A 16,041-nucleotide genomic window follows, 5' to 3' on the forward strand; every position below is an offset into this window, starting at 1 on the left:
GAGGCAAGTCTGAATTTGGGCCTTAGGCCTATCTTGCATTAGTTGGGCTTGAAGCCTGATTTGCCTACACTGGCTAATTTTAAGATGAAAATTGTGTGATTATCAGCCCTGAGGTCCTGGGAAGGGAAGCAGTAATGGGGCAGGAGCAGCTGAAGAACCTCGGGGTAGAATTGGCCCAATGATTGCTTGAATCATTACAATTCTTTATCTGCAAGGGGGCCTAAAATGGGCACCATTTTTAACTGGTGGGCAGGGATATCTGAGTAATTGTCTAACCCAATTTAGGGTCACATGTCTTTCAGGCACCTTTCGTATGCAGGACCCTGACATTTGCCTTTATTGTGCCCATTTAATGCCTGTAAAACAGGCACAATGATTTCCAATTTCTACTCTGAAATCTGCAACTGGTATCATTGGAGGGACTTCAGATGCTGATAAAGAGACGGCTGGGTTATGAGGAAAGATTGTCCTCCATAGGATCTCACTAACTAGACAGAAGGAGGATGGGCATTCATTGGGTGATAGTGGCTCTCAGGATCTTTGGGATCTGGGGATCTTGGATCCCAGTAAGTCATGTCAGACACAGGATTCAAGAACGAGGGAATGCAGTTTAAGAGTGTCAAAGGAAAATTAGAAAGTCAAGCAAACTTTTTTTTTTAAAGGTGTTGGAACTGCCCAACAGGTCACCAACAGGAGTGGTGGAAGAGAAAACCCTGGTAGATGAAGGAAGGACTGAATGAACTGGTGCTAGAAAGGGCCATTAGTTCCAAAATCACAGTAAGGAACCTCATGGGTGTTTTGGAAGAGTCGGGTAGGGCACTTAGAATATTCCAAATTCCAATTTTTAATTCAACTTCCCCTAATCCTCCTCCTGTACCATGCCCTAAGAGAGCATTAGTGACCATGGACTTACATTGGATTGGTCCATGATTATGCTTGGCAAAGTACTGCAGTGGTTTGCCGTTGCCATCTACAGTTTGGCTGACCAGGGAACTCTTACTGCCTGCCATCAGGCGAATGGTAAGGATTTACAGGCTGATAATCAGCCTGTTTGGCCACATTACGAACGCACCTTCCATGGCCATCAAGTCCTGAAGTGGGATTTGAACCCACAGCTTCTAACCCAGAAATAGGGATGCTACCACTGCACCACAAGACCTGTCCTCCCCTACTACCCCCTAAAATAGGCTAATTTTTTTGTTGAGGCTTATGAACTGCCAATAAAATTGCAGGGATATATGTTTTGAGAATGTGCTTTTAGTAGTGAACCACTTAGCCAATGTTAATTGTCAGAAAGCTTGTTAATCTCATGGAGTATGCAGTTGTGCCTGAGAATGACTCAATAACAACATAGAACATCTTGTTCAGGTGATGAGGTGCAGTTATTCCTGGCCAGCATTAGTATAGAGTGTCACCAGGATAATTTTAATGGGAGAGGGTGGCTGCCAAATGAAGAGGGTAACTAAATCATTGAGGCACACACTGTTCACGACTAGAAGGATCCTGATAGAAATGGGGTGAAAAGGGTTGAATGATTTAAAGGACAACAGAGAGGTAATGCATGTATATATTTCTGCAAGATAGCATATACAGAACGAATATATATTATGAATCTTGCAAATAGAGTGTTGAAAATAAAGTTATTAGGTTTAGGAAATTGTATTGTACAATTGGTTGGAACAAGCAGGTACTTGAGGAAGGAATTTACAGAGCAACATAATGGAGGAATTTCCACAAGTGATGACCACTGACCAACGGTGACACTTCAGAAGGACCTCAGAATTGTGGGTCATGGTTTAAACCAGGAAAATCTCTCTCGAATCTTCCCAATGTTGCTACAGAGGTTTTGGCTTCAAGTGAATACAGGTAGCCACGAAGGGTGGGTGTCATAGACATAAATCCACCACAGCCTTGACCCTTCCTATCTTCTCCAGCCCTGTGACCCTACAAGATCCCTGAGTTCCTCCAATTCTGGCCTGTTGCACATCCCTGACTTCCTTCACCCACCATTGGCTGTGATTTCTTCAGAGCCCTAAGCTCTGGAATTCCTCCATAACTTCTTTGCCTCTCCACCTCTCCTTCTTTAAGACACTCTTACAACTGACCACTTTGACCAATCAATGGTTGCCTGTCCTAATGTGACCTTTTGTGGCCCAGTTTTGATGTTTTATTGTCTGATTTATCATCCATAGCTAGCCCTGGGCCATGAGAAGAGTAAGCATCTCTCTATTCACTGCAATTCTACACACCACTGTCATTCGTCCTCTATCTAGATTGTGATGTTATCCACCCATCCAGTCCTTTTCCAACCTGGCCTGTTCTTTCCTGATGTTTCACCTTCTATTGTTGCCAACATCAGGTTCTTACTCCACCTTTTCCAGTGGTTGTACTTTCTTAATTTTCATTTCTTCATTTCAATCAAAATGAGATACTAGGATGCCCATGTTTCTGTCTGATTACACTGCTATGAAGTGCCTTGGGATGTTTCACTGCATTAAAATGCTATATAAATACAAGTTGTTGTTCTATTTTCAGACACATCAATAGGCATGGTGCAATGTTGGCCACAGATGGTTGAAGCAATAGCACAGGAAGCGGTTACAAAAGCCAACTAATGAGCTGCACAAAATATAGCAGACATTCCAGAAGGCAGTGGCATTCATTGTGTACAAAGGAGCAGCTGGTTGGCACTCACCTGGGCACGCCCTCACCACGTCTTGTCATCATGCCACTCTCCACAAGAGCCGCCTGTGATACCCCTTGGCTCCAAGCGATCCTAGCAAAGGATCGTCCTAGTACTGATGCATTCAGTACTGTTTGTGTCACTGGAAGCCAGGGCTGGATGTAACATATCCCTGAGAGACAGCAGCCTCAACAGTGCATACTTGAACCCTGCCCCATTGCTGGGTACTCCATCAACTGATGCCCATGGGAGACCTCTGGCTAACATGGAACATTGCTCCTGGAACCTCCTTAGGAAATTGAAAGTCATCAAGGAAGCCAACTGTGTGTGGAGCACAAGGTCTCTGTTGTAGCAGTGTGAGCTCCATGAAGACATACAGAGTCTCTCAGGGCTTCACTGCAGAATGTCCACAGCCTCCCCCATGATGGACCACAGCTCCAATAAGGGACTGTGCATGACTGCATAGATATGGGTAATAAAATCCCCTACAGATGCCAGATCTTGTAGGGTGTTGTGTATGGTACCAAATGACTCCAAAGACAATTGTATTTAGATGGTAACCTTGTATAGAAACCCTGGGATCTCTGAATCCATGCACTTCAAAACTAACGGATTGAAGTGAGGCGGACGTTCAACCAGCGGCTTCTTGGTGCGGCAATACCCTTTCGTGCATATTGTATGATTCATTTGGTGCACGCTAATCACTAGGAATGAGGTGCCAAAACTAGTACTTTTAATAGGTGCCTCGAAGAGCTGGCTTCAGCTGAAGCCCTGAAAGCAACAATTGGTTAGACCATAAGATGTAGGAGCAGAAGTAGGCCATTCGCCCCATCAAGTCTGCTCCACCATTCAATGAGATCATGGCTGATCTGATAATCCTCAATTTCACTTTCCTGCCTTGTCCCCAAAACCCTTGATTCCCTTACTGATTAAAAATCTGTTTATTCTTTTTCTTTCTTTTGTTTTTGTGATGTGAATGTCGCTGGGTAAGCCAGCATTTGTTCCCCAATCCATTATTCCCCTTCAGAAGTTGCTGGAGCCACTTCCTTGAACTGCTGCAGTCCACAGGGTGTAGGTACATTCACAGTGCTGTTAGGAGGGAGTTCCAAGATTTTGACCCAGCGACAGTGAAGGAATGGCTATATAGTTCTAAGTCAGGATGGTGTTTGGCTTGGAGGGGAACTTGCAGATGGTGGTATTCCCATTCATTTGCTGCCCTTGTTCTGCTAGGTTGTCGAGGTCATGGGTTTGGAAGCTGCTGTCGAAGGAGCCTTGGTGAGTTGCTGCAGTGCATCATGTAAATGGTACACACTGCTCTACTATGTGTCGGTGATGAGGGAGTGAATGTTTAAGCTGGTGGATGGAGTGTCAGTCGAGCAGGCTGCTTTGATGGTATCAAGCGTCTTGAGTATTGTTGGAGCTGCACTCATCCAGGCAAGTGCAGAGTATCCCATCACACTCCTAACTTGTGCCTTGTTAATGGACAGCTCTAGAGGAGTCAGGAGGTGAGTCACCACAGAATTCCCAGACTCTGACCTGCTCTCATAGCCACCGTATTTATATGGTGGTCCAGTTAAGTTTCTGGTCAGTGATAACCACCCCAGTGACCAGAAATGATGGTAATGTCATTGAATGTCAAAGGGAGATGATTAAATTCTCTCTTATTGAAGATGGTCATTGTTTGACACTTGTGTGGCATGAATGTTACTTGTCACTTATCAACCCAAGCCTGGATACTGTCCATGAGCTTTCTTGTGGGCCTACATGTTGAACAATGAAAGAAGGTGTAAGAAGACCTGACTGATCTGCTTCAAAATTCAACATGTAATTGGTTCAGGGCAACCTATACTTTGTACGTTTACCATCTGCTTAATAGGGAGAAGAATCTCGACGCAAATTTTTTTGAGCAACAAAATCGTGTTCTCTGCCTGTTTCTGTCTACAATTCCATGGCATTCATGGTGGCTGTCAGAGGCTCCAGGCACTCTTGTGGGAGGATAGCCTGGAACTCCAAACAGGGGACACTCCATCCTTTGCACCAAAGGGAAAAGGTTGGCATAGTGCTAATGTCACTGGACCTGTACTCCACAGGCCCATGTTAATGCTTGAGGAACAAATCTCACCATGGCAGCTGGTGGAACTTAAGTTCAATTAATAAAATCTGGAATTAAAAGCTAGTCTCAGTAATGGTGACCAAAAATATATAATTGATTATTGTAAAACCTATCTGATTCGCTAATGTACTTCAGAGAAGGAAATCTGCTATCCTTACCTGGTCTGGCCTATATGTGACTCCAGACCTACAGCAATGTGGTTGGGTCTTAACTTCCCTCTGAAATCCCAGCTAGCCACTGAGTTCAAGGGAAATTAGGGATGGATGCTGGCCTTTCCAGTGACAACCACGTCCCATGAGAGAATAAAAAAAGACCTCCTCCAGCAGTAGCTCCAGCTGCAAGGTTATAAGTCATGAATTTTTCCTCGACACAGGCGCAATCATTCGAGAAATTGTAATCAAAACTCCCTTTGAGAAGCAAGTTAAATGCGTGATGCACCTGTACTAGAGCTCGCAACACCCCAGCTGTCCAAGTTTCCAGCACTGTCAAATCATACTTCAACCTTGCTCTGTCTAGATTCATTAGTTTCCCCCACACGGAAGCCAGGGCTCGATGGGAGGTGCCAAATTCTGATCAGAGTAAATTGTGCCCCCACACCATTCCTGTCACTTGCATAACCTGTGGCGAATCCACCCTCTCCACAAAGTAAAAACCCATGGAATACATCCACCTTGAGCACTGCAACATTTAACAAATTTCATTCACCTTACAACCCACAATCTTGGCCTAGAGCATGACTCAACTCTACAAAAGGTGAACGGAGAAAGTTCAAACACTTGAGATGTCCCTTGTGGAATTAAAGTCAGCAAGAGACGGGCAGTAGTGACCTTTTTTTTTAAAAAAAAGACATACATTTATATTACACCTCTTCTTTCCACAGGAAGTCCAAAGGGGCTTTACAGCTGATGAAGTATGTCTATAGTATAGTTAGTGTTGTGACGTAGGAAACACAGCAGCCAATTTGTGCACAAACTGACCTAACAGCAAATGATAAATGACCAGATAATTTATTTTACTGATGCTGTTTGAGGGATAATTATTGGCCAGGATGCTGGGCAGACCTCCCCTGCAATACCTTGAATGGTGACATGGGATCTTTCATGCCCATCTTAGTGGGCAGACTGGGCCCCAGTTTAATGTCTCATCTGAAAAACAGCACCCCTGACAGTGCAGCAGTCCCTCAGTACTGTACTTGAGCATGTAATCTCGCCTGAAACTCAAGATTCTGGAGTGGGACTTGAACCCACAACCTTCTGACTCGGAGGCAAGAGTGCTATCATTGAGTCGTGGTTGGCACAATAGCCACTGCCACTGGATTGTCCCTACAGCTGTTAATGAACCAAGTGGTCAATCAAATTTGCAGCCTCTCAAGCTTCCTGCTGCACTTATTCTTGCACCATGCTCAACAGGGCAGGCTGGTCCATTCAGCTTCGCTGCACATATGGGTAGCCTATCTTCTTTAAATGCTTATTGACTTTAGGTATCAGCTGTGGTTCAGTTGGTAGCACACTCACCTCTTAAAAAAAGATTCTGGGTCCAGGTCCCACTCCAGGGCTTGACCACAAAAATCAAGGATGACACTCCAGTGCAATTCTGAAGTAGTTGGAAATGTACTCTCTCTTAGGTTAAACCAAGGTCCTATTTGCCTGAATGTGGATGTCAAAGATCCCATGATAGGGAGTTCTCCCTGGTGTCCTGGGCAATATTTATCCCTTGATCAACATCATGGAAACAGGTCATTTTGGCACTGCTGTTTGTGGGAGCTTTCCCTATCACATTGACCGCTGGGTTTCCTACATTACGGCATGACTACACTTCAAAGGTACTTCATTGGCTATAAAGCGCTATGACATGTCCAGTGTCATGAAAAGCCCTATATAAGTGCAAGGATTTGTTTTTTTCTCCATGTTTCCTGCAGTTGGGCCAATATCTGCCACTGGCCAATACACCAACTCAAAATAACCCATGAATTACTAAGATAAAAACAAAGTACTGTGGATGCTGGAAATCACTTAAGTTGCTACTGCAGTAATACTTCAGAATCTTTCTGTTCATTTAACTCTTTAATATAGGCTCTGATCTGAAGTAAAACACATTTTAATTTGAATGCACAGCTATTGGAAGATTGCTAGTGTTCACCCGGAATAACATGAACAAACAGGAATTGACTTTTTCGTTCAGCTTTCATTGTGTATTAATCTTTTTTGAAAGAGTAGGAATATTTGGAGCAGTATTAAACATGGGTGAATGGTAATTACTATGTGAAATCCATCAATGATTACTCGAGCCTATTTCATTACTAACATGAGATAAGGTAGGAATTTCATTCCCTATGTAATCAGCACACTAAATGTTTTGTGAATTGAAGTTACAAAAATGGAGTTTAATTTTATCTGATACACTCTAATGGCATTAGAAGCCACTGTGATACAGACCAGTTTTTGTTTTGTTAGATCTGTCTTGCCAGCGGTCCCTTTAAGTCCAGTCACAAAATATACAGGCTACAAAGTTCTTGGCATATGGCAGGGTGAACTTGGGTGGAATGACCACTGGGGTCAGGCATTTGGTGTGGTACCAGGATCCAGTGGAGTTTTATCCTAGGATTTCTGCATCCCAAATTCTTGTGTTTGGGGGATTCTTGGGCCACTACCCAGTGTACCCAACTTAATTTTGCCATGATTAACTCACCTCCTGACTCTCCAAAGCCTGTCTACCATCTCCAAGGCACAAGTCAGGAGTGTGATGGAAATACTTCACACTTGCCTGGATGTGTGCAGCTCCAGCAACACTCAAGAAGCTCGATACCATCCAGGACAAAGCAGCCCACTTGATTAGCACCCCATCCACTACCTTAGGCATTTACTCCCTTCACCACCAACACACAGTAGCAGCAGTGTGTACTGTCTACAAGATGCACCACAGCAACTCACCAAGGCTCCTTCAACGGCACCTCCCAAATGCCTGACCTCTACCATCTGGAAAGACAAGGGCAGCAGATGCATGGGAACACCACCACCTGGAAATTCTGCTCCAAGCCACATACTACAATGAATTGAAACTTTATCGCCGTTCCTTCACTGTTGTTGGGTCAAATTCCTGGAACTCCCTTCCTAACAGCACTGTGGATGTACCTACACCACATGGATTGCAGCTACTGCCATGTAAACCCATCATGAATAGTAAATACACATCCTGGAGGTTACCATTGACCAGAAAATTAACTGAAGCAGCCATACTGTGGCTACAAGAGCAGATCAGAGGCTGGGAATTCTACAGTGGGTAACTCACCTCCTGACTCTCCAAAGCCTGTCCACAAGCCACACACCATCCTGACTTGGAACAATATCGCTGTTCTTTCACTGTCACTGGGTCAAGACCTGGAACTCCCTACCTAACACCACAGGTACTGCAGCATTTCAAGAAGGCAGCTCACCACCACCTTCTCAAGGCCAGATAGGGATGAGCAGCCTTGCCAGCGATGTCCACATCCCATGAAAAAGTTTTTTAAAAAGGTTGTTTTTTCTTATGAGGTAACAGAAAGGGTCGATGGGGTAATGTAGTTGATGTGTATATGGACTTCCAAAAGGCCTTTGATAAGGCCTGTCAGCAACATTGAAGCTCATGAATACAAGGAAAATGTTAGCATGGATGCAAAGTTAACTAAGTGACAGTAATTCCAGATTGGAGGAAGATATACCATGGGATTGTCCAGGGGTTGGTACTAGGATCATTGCTTTTCATGATACAAATGAATTACCTAGCCTTGTGTGTCTAGGGCACAATTTCAAAATTTGAAGATAACCCAAAATTGGAAGTACTTTGAACTGTGAGGAGAATAGACTTCAAGGGGACATAGACATGTTGGTGGAATGGACACACATGGCAGATACAATTTAACACAGAAGTGTGAAGTGATATATTTTGTTGGTAAGAGTGAGGAGGGTCAACATAAACTGAAGGGTACAATTTTAAAAGGGGGGAGCTGGAACGGCGAAACCTGGGGGTCTCGGTGCACAAATTGTTGAAGTGATTTAAGGTGATTGGCAAAAGAAGCAGCAGTGACATGAGAGAAACGATGTTACGTGGCGAGTGGTTAAGATCTGGAATATACTGCCTGAGAGTGTGGTGGAGTAAGATTTGATCATGGCTTTCAAAAAGGAATTGGATAAGCACCTGAAGAGAGAAAATTTGCAGGGTTATGGGGAAAGGACGGGGGAGTTGGTATAGCTAAATTGCCCTTGCAGAGAGCCAGCATGGCCTCAATGAGCTGAACGGCCTCTGTGCTCCAGCCATTCTATGATTCTCTATATATCCTTCCATGGCATTGTCCTCCCAATGTCCCTCCTGCCCCTCCTCCAGCCTTACAACCTTACAGTGACCTGTGCACTCTTCCAATTCTGTCTTTTGTCCATCCACAATTTCCTTTCACCCAACATTGGTGGGTGCACTCTAGGAGGAGGTGGTGGTAAAGTGGTATTGACACTGGACTGGTAATCCAGAACTCCATGGAACCCCAGGGTAATGCTGTGGGAACCCGGGTTTGAATCCCACCAAGGCAGCTGGTGGGATTTGAATTCAATAACAATCTGGAATTAAAAGTCTAATGATGACCATGAAACCATTGTCGATTGTCGTAAAAACCCATCGAGTTCACTAATGCCCTTGAGGGAAGGAAATCTGCCGTCCTCACCTAGTCTGGCCTACATGTGACTCCAGATCTGCAGCCAGTGATAGCAGGCCACTCAGTTGTATCAAACCACTAAAAAGTCAATAAAAAAGAATGAAACCAGATGTACCACCCGACATTGACCTAGACTCCAGAAACAACAACGGCAAACCCAACCCTGTCAACCCTGCAAAGTCCTCCTTACTTTCTTCTAGGGGTTAGTGCCAAAATTGGGAGAGCTGAGTCATAGACTAGTCAAGCAACAGCCTGACACAGTCATCCTCACGGAATCATACCTTACAGATAATGTCTCAGACTCCACCTTCACCATCCCTGGATATGTCCTGTTCCATCGGTAGAACAGACCCATCAGAGGTGGCAGCACAGTGCTATACAGTTGGGAGGGAGTTGCCCTGGGAGTTCTCAACATCGATTCTGGCCCACATGAAGTGTCATAGCATCAGATCAAACATGGGCAAGGAAACCTCCTGCTGATTACCACATACCGTCCTCTTTCATCTGATGAATCAGTACTCCTCCATGTTGAACTCCACTTGGAGGAAGTACTGAGGTGGCAAGGGCACAGAATGTACTCTGGGTGGGGGACTTCAATGTCCATCACCAAGAGTGGCTCGGTAGCATCACTACAGACTTAGCTGGCCAGGTCCTAAATGACATAGCTGCTAGACTGGGTCTGCAGCAAGTGCTGAGGAAACCAACAAAAGGGAAAAACATACTTGACCTCATCCTCACCAACTTGTCTGCTGCAGATGCATCTGACCATGACAGTATCGGTAGGAGTGACCACCACACAGTCATTGTGGAGATAAAGTCCCGCCTTCACATTGAGAATACTCTCCATCACTACCACTGTGCTAAAAGGGATAGATTTCGAACAGATCTAGAAACTCAAGACTAGGCACCCATGAGGCTCTATGGGCCATCAGCAGCAGCAGAATTGTACTCAACCAGAATCTGTAACCTCATTGCCTGGCATATCCCCCACTCTACTATTACCACCAAGCCAGGGAATCAACTCTGGTTCAACGAAGAATGCAGGAGGGCATGCCAGGAGCAGCACCAGGCATACCTAAAAATGAGGTGTCAGTCTGGTGAAGCTACAACACAGGACTATTTGCGTGCCAAACAGCATAAGCAGCAAGTGATAGGCAGAGCTACATGATTACACAACCGGGATCAGATCTAAGTTCTGCAGTCCTGCCACATCCAGTCATGAATGGTGGACAATCAAACAACTCACTGCAGGAGAAGGCTCCACAAATATCCCCATCCTCAATGATGGAGGAGCCCAGCACATCAGTGCAAAAGGCAAGGCTGAAGTATTTACAAAAATCTTTAGCCAGAAGTGCCATGTGGATGATCCATCTTGGCCTCCTGCAGAGGCCACCGCACCACAGATGCCAGTCTTCAGCCAATTCAATTCACTCCATGTGATGCCAAGATATGACTGAAGGCATTGGATGATGCAATATCTATGGGCCCCGACAATATTCCAGCAGTAGTACTGAAGACTTGTGCTCCAGAACATGCCGCGCCCTAGCCAAGCTGTTCCAATACAGCTACAACACTGGTATCTACCCGGCTATGTGGAAAATTGCCCAGGTATGTCCTGTACACAAAAATCAGAACAAATCCTACCCAACCAATTACTGCCCCATCAGTCTTCTCTCCATCATCAGTAAAGTAATGGAAGGGGGCATCAACAGTGCTGTCAAGCGGCACTTGCTTTGTAATGACCTGCTAACTGATGCTCAGTTTAGTTTCTCCGAGGACCACTTAGCTCCTGATATCATTACAGCCTTGGTTCAAACATGGACAAAAGAGCTGAACTCCAGAGGTGAGGTGAGCATGACTGCCCTTGACATCAAGGCAGCATTTTACTAAGTGTGGCATCAAGAAGCCCGAGCAAAACTGGAGTTAATGTGAATCGGGGGAAAACTCTCTGCTGGTCGGAGTCGTACTTAGCACAAGGGAAATGGTTGTGGTTGTTGGAGGTCAGTCATCTCAGCTCCAGGACATCACTGCAGGAATTCCTCAGGGTAGTGTCCTGACCATCTTCAGCCATCTTCAGCTGCTTTATCAAAGACCTTCCTGCCATCATAAATTCAGAAGTGGGGATGTTCGCTGATGTTTGCACAATGTTCAGCACCATTTGCAACTCCTCAGATACTGAAGTAGTCCATGTCCAAACGCAGCAAGACCTGGCAAGTAACATTCATGCCACACAGATGCCAGGCGATGACTATTTCTAACAAGAGAGAATTTAACCATTGCCCCATGACATTCAATGACATTACCATCACTGAATCCCCAATATAAACATCCCGGGTTATCATTGACCAGAAACTGAACTGGACTAGCCATATAAATACTGTGGCTACAAGAGCTGGTCAGAGGCTAGGAATCCTGACTCCCCAAAGCCTGTCCACCATCTACAAAGCACAAGTTAGAGGTGTGATGGGATACTCCCTACTTGCCTGGATGAATGCAGCTCCAACAGCACTCAAGAAGCTTGACACCATTCAGGGCAAAGCAGCCCACTTGATTCACCACCTGAAAGTTCCCCTCCAAGTCACTCACCATCCTGACTTGGAACACTATCATTGTTCCTTCACTGTTGCTGGGTCAAAATCCTAGAACTCCCTCCCTAACAGCACTGTGGGTGTACCTATACCACATGGACTGCAGTGGTTCATGAAGGCAGCTCACCACCACCTTCTCAAGGGCAATTGGAGATGGATGATAAATGCTGGTTGAGCCAGCAATGCCCACATCCCATGAATTGATTTTAAAAAAAACCTATGCATTGGAATTCCCACCTTAAACTATTCTGCCTATCTCTCTTCCTTTAGGCTGTTTCTTTCTAACCCTTTGACCAATCCCCCCACCCCAGTCCTACTATCTCTTTTTCTGGCTCAGTATCATTTTGTTTTATAATGCACCTGGGAAGCACCTTGGGATATTTTATGACACTAAAAGTGCTATCTAAATGCAAGTTGTTTAAGGCCAAAACTATGTATGGGCGGAGGGGTATTTTAGCCTTTGGTGGTTGTGTAAAAGCAGGCAGTAATGGATTAACGAAGTGTTATACACCTCCTCATTTTCCTTTAGAAGGGTAAAATGGATAGCGAATCCAATACTGCCCATTATACGCTCATCAACAGTTATAATTACCCCTGGCATGTTAAAAGGGGTGGTATATGGCTGGAGGAGATTGCAGAGTGAAAGTGAGACGAGGCCATGGTGGGATTTGAAACTGTGGGGGGGGGGGGGGGGGGTATTTTGAGAAATTTGGCAAAGTGCAATATAAAGGCGATTAGGTGATAAAGTTTATACACAGTTTAGATTCTTGCAGTACAATTTGTCTATGTTTTTTAAATGCCAGTTAGAGCTGAATTTCTATCATCATTTAAAAATATTTACACTGGACCAACTGCTGAGAATTAGAATTGCATCTGGATGAGCAATATCTGTGGGACTTCATTCCAGAAGAGTGGAGGTCTTCAGAGACTCTCCAGTTTCATTGTTAGAATTAAATGTCAGTGTGAATGCCGGCAGCATCCTCTTTATTTCCAAGCGAAAGGTTCAGTCAGTGCTGACTAATGCAGCAAGTATGTGCATTGGGGCTTCGGAATACGCACAATGTGAGCTGCAGCATTTTTAAAGCACCCTCTCACAGTGAGTCTGCCCCCCACCCCCGTCTGGGGCCGGGTTTTTTTCGACAGTGGGATGGGGCTCTGTGAATGAGCCACACCTCCCAGCTCTCAGCCGCAGTCCACACTCTTGTCATTGGCTTTATGTTGCTTCCTTGTCTTGTTTGTGGAGTTGGAGTTGGGGTTGGGGGGCGGGGGGGAGTGTATTTACAGCTGAGTGCCAGGGGGGAGCTGTTTCCTGGTGTTGAGCCCAGGCTCTGGGCTCGATCGCCCGGCGCTGGCGAGGCGGCTGCGGGATTGATCGGGAGTTGCGGGGGAAACGCCGGAACGGTTCTGCGGTAGAAGGAAATGGCTTCTCAAACATGTAAGGGTCTCTCTTACGGCAGAACCTGCCCTTCTCGTTTGGGAGGGTGGTGGGGCTTTTAGTTGTGAAATGCCCTTTTGAGTGTTTTCCTGTAGTACCTGACGGCTGTCTAACTTGGTCATTGTCTCTCCAGTCCTTTCAGTCTCTGTCCTCCCCCCTCGGGCTGGGGCATTGGGGTTAGTTCGAGAATTTCAGCCCTCTCCAACATGCTCCTGAACAGCCAGGCGGATTCCCAAATTATCCAGCAACGTGCAGCCAGGGGATCTCCCCCCATCCGTGTTCTGTTTTGTTAGCTTCAGAAACGATGCCGGCTGGGATGTGTATTGCAGGACAGGGGTTGGGGGGCACTGTAAACCCCCAGCAGGCTGAAACTGTGTTCATGAGATCGGGAGGGGGTGACTCATTTGCTGGGATTCTCCTGATAGTTCGAAGCAGCCTTCATTGGAAGCCTGAGCCTCAAGACTGGAGAACTGGCCCCATTGGGGGTGTTTTAGACTTCCTACCTGATTGTAGGTCGGGTTGCCAACCCTCCAGGACTGCCCTGGAGTCGCCAGGAATTATTAATCCCTCTTCAGCACATTGCTATGAGAAACAGCCCAGGAGGAAAGTCATGAGAGTATTAAAGAAAATGCTGTGTTGGCTATCATTTTGTTTTGTATTTATGAACATTTTGAAGATAGGAAGGAGTCTGTTTGACAGTCAAGAATCATCCATTTAACTAATGATAAGTTTGCCCACTTTCCAGTGGGTGTGGGAAGGAGGTGCATCGTGTGTATTGGGCAACCAGTACTAGGGGCAGGAACTCATGTGATGAACCTCCAGGGATATGTCTGACCAGAGTTGGCAACCTTATTACATTTTGGGTTAACTGTGCTGTTTTCTCAGAATTATATCTGAATCCTGGTAAGAAGAAATAGTGGCCTTTGGATAAAGGTACAAAAAGCTAATGGGAGCAAGTCAACCAGTCCCTGGGATACAGGAGTGCTGGTTTAAACTCCCTGGGATCCAGGAGCACTGGTTGAAACTCCCTGGGGCACAAAAGCGCTGGTTGAAACTCCCTGGGACACAGGAGCACTGGTTGAAACTCCCTGGGACACAGGAGCGCTGGTTTAAACTCCCTGGGACACTGGAGCGCTGGTTTAAACTCCCTGGGACACTGGAGCACTGGTTTAAACTCCCTGGGACACTGGAGCCTGGTTTAAACTCCCTGGGACACAGGAGCGCTGGTTTAAACTCCCTGGGACACAGGAGCGCTGGTTTAAACTCCCTGGGACACAGGAGCGCTGGTTTAAACTCTCTGGGATACAGGAGCACTGCTTTAAACTCTCTGGGATACAAGAGCACTGGTTTAATGTACCCGTGTGTGTGCTTGTTGACAGGTGAAGATGCTATGACTGGCGATACAGATAAATATCTCGGGCCGCAGGATTTGAAAGAATTAGGAGATGATTCACTGCCTGTAGAAGGAAACATGAGTTATATGGGTTTCAGCCTTGGAGCTCGATCTGCAAGGTAATGTAGTTTATTCTATTTCATTTTCTTAAATTGGCAGATCATGCTTGTGAGTTAATAGCTATTTTTTCAATAGAATAAAGTACAGAACTAAACTGTAACCTATTGGCTTCCTCCATTCTGAAATTTTGTTTTTGTTTATTTGTGGGATGTGAGCATTGCTGGCAAAGCTGGCATTTGTCACCCATCCCTAATTGCCCTTGAGAAGGTGGTGTTGAATTTGGTAGAAGTGCAAACTATTTACCCTGCCTGATGCGTGAAAACCACCTGTATCAATAAGGATGAATACAATGTATATGTGTATGATTATAATTAGATAACAATGGGTAGGGGGGAAGATGCTGGTTTTGAGGAGGAATATAGAACTGTAGTTTTTTCAGTTTCCCTAACTATTCTACACTTGACAGATTTGAACAGAACACACAGCACAGGAATAAGCTTAGAAAAAACCTACTATTAAACTTGTTTTTTTCAATTAAAAGCTGTAAACCAACACTCCCTGGCCTTTTTCCTTCAGAACTCATTTATTTACACATGGATGCGGTTTTAAACAAACAGATTAAAACTGTTAAATATTAATTTTAATAGGAGGAACATTATACATTTTGAAGGAATTGTTGCTGCGTTTTAAACACTGGAGTTCCCACTGACCATGATAGGTCCCAATTTCTGCTCAGCCCGTGATCTGGCTTCATTCCTACACTGCTTGTTAGCCATGCGCCCTAACGTTATTTGGATTCTACTCTATTATCACTATTAGTGCTTTTTTACATGCATTGTCTTGAATGCATGTATAATTTACATACTGTAAGCAGCTGAATAGTTAATTTGCATGTTTTCTGTCCCTGGAGTCCCTGCTTCTCATTTCCAAAAAATTTAACAAAATGCAACCATGTGTTTGCATTAACTCACTAGTTAAAATGACACAGCAGTTCTGGTGTATTTACAGTGTCTTGTAGTACATGGAAAAAGTGGGAAAAGATTAAAAGTAGCACAACAAGCTGCTTGTAAACCACATGTCAATTTAAA

The 16,041-nt window shown here is 45.0% G+C and overlaps 1 protein-coding gene across 1 annotated transcript in view; it reads left to right on the top strand.

Moving 5' to 3' along the window:
- The window catches only part of ank3b (ankyrin 3b), a 754,597-nt gene that overhangs the window by 626,227 nt on the left and 112,329 nt on the right, over nucleotides 1-16,041 (top strand). The window contains exon 24 of the mRNA XM_041209573.1: nucleotides 14,880-15,012. Within this exon, the coding sequence (XP_041065507.1) occupies nucleotides 14,880-15,012 (133 nt within the window). The remainder of the gene's footprint in view (nucleotides 1-14,879; nucleotides 15,013-16,041) is intronic.

Source organism: Carcharodon carcharias, chromosome 17 (genome assembly GCF_017639515.1).
Source record: "Carcharodon carcharias isolate sCarCar2 chromosome 17, sCarCar2.pri, whole genome shotgun sequence".
In the NCBI taxonomy this organism is placed as follows: Eukaryota; Metazoa; Chordata; class Chondrichthyes; order Lamniformes; family Lamnidae; genus Carcharodon; species Carcharodon carcharias.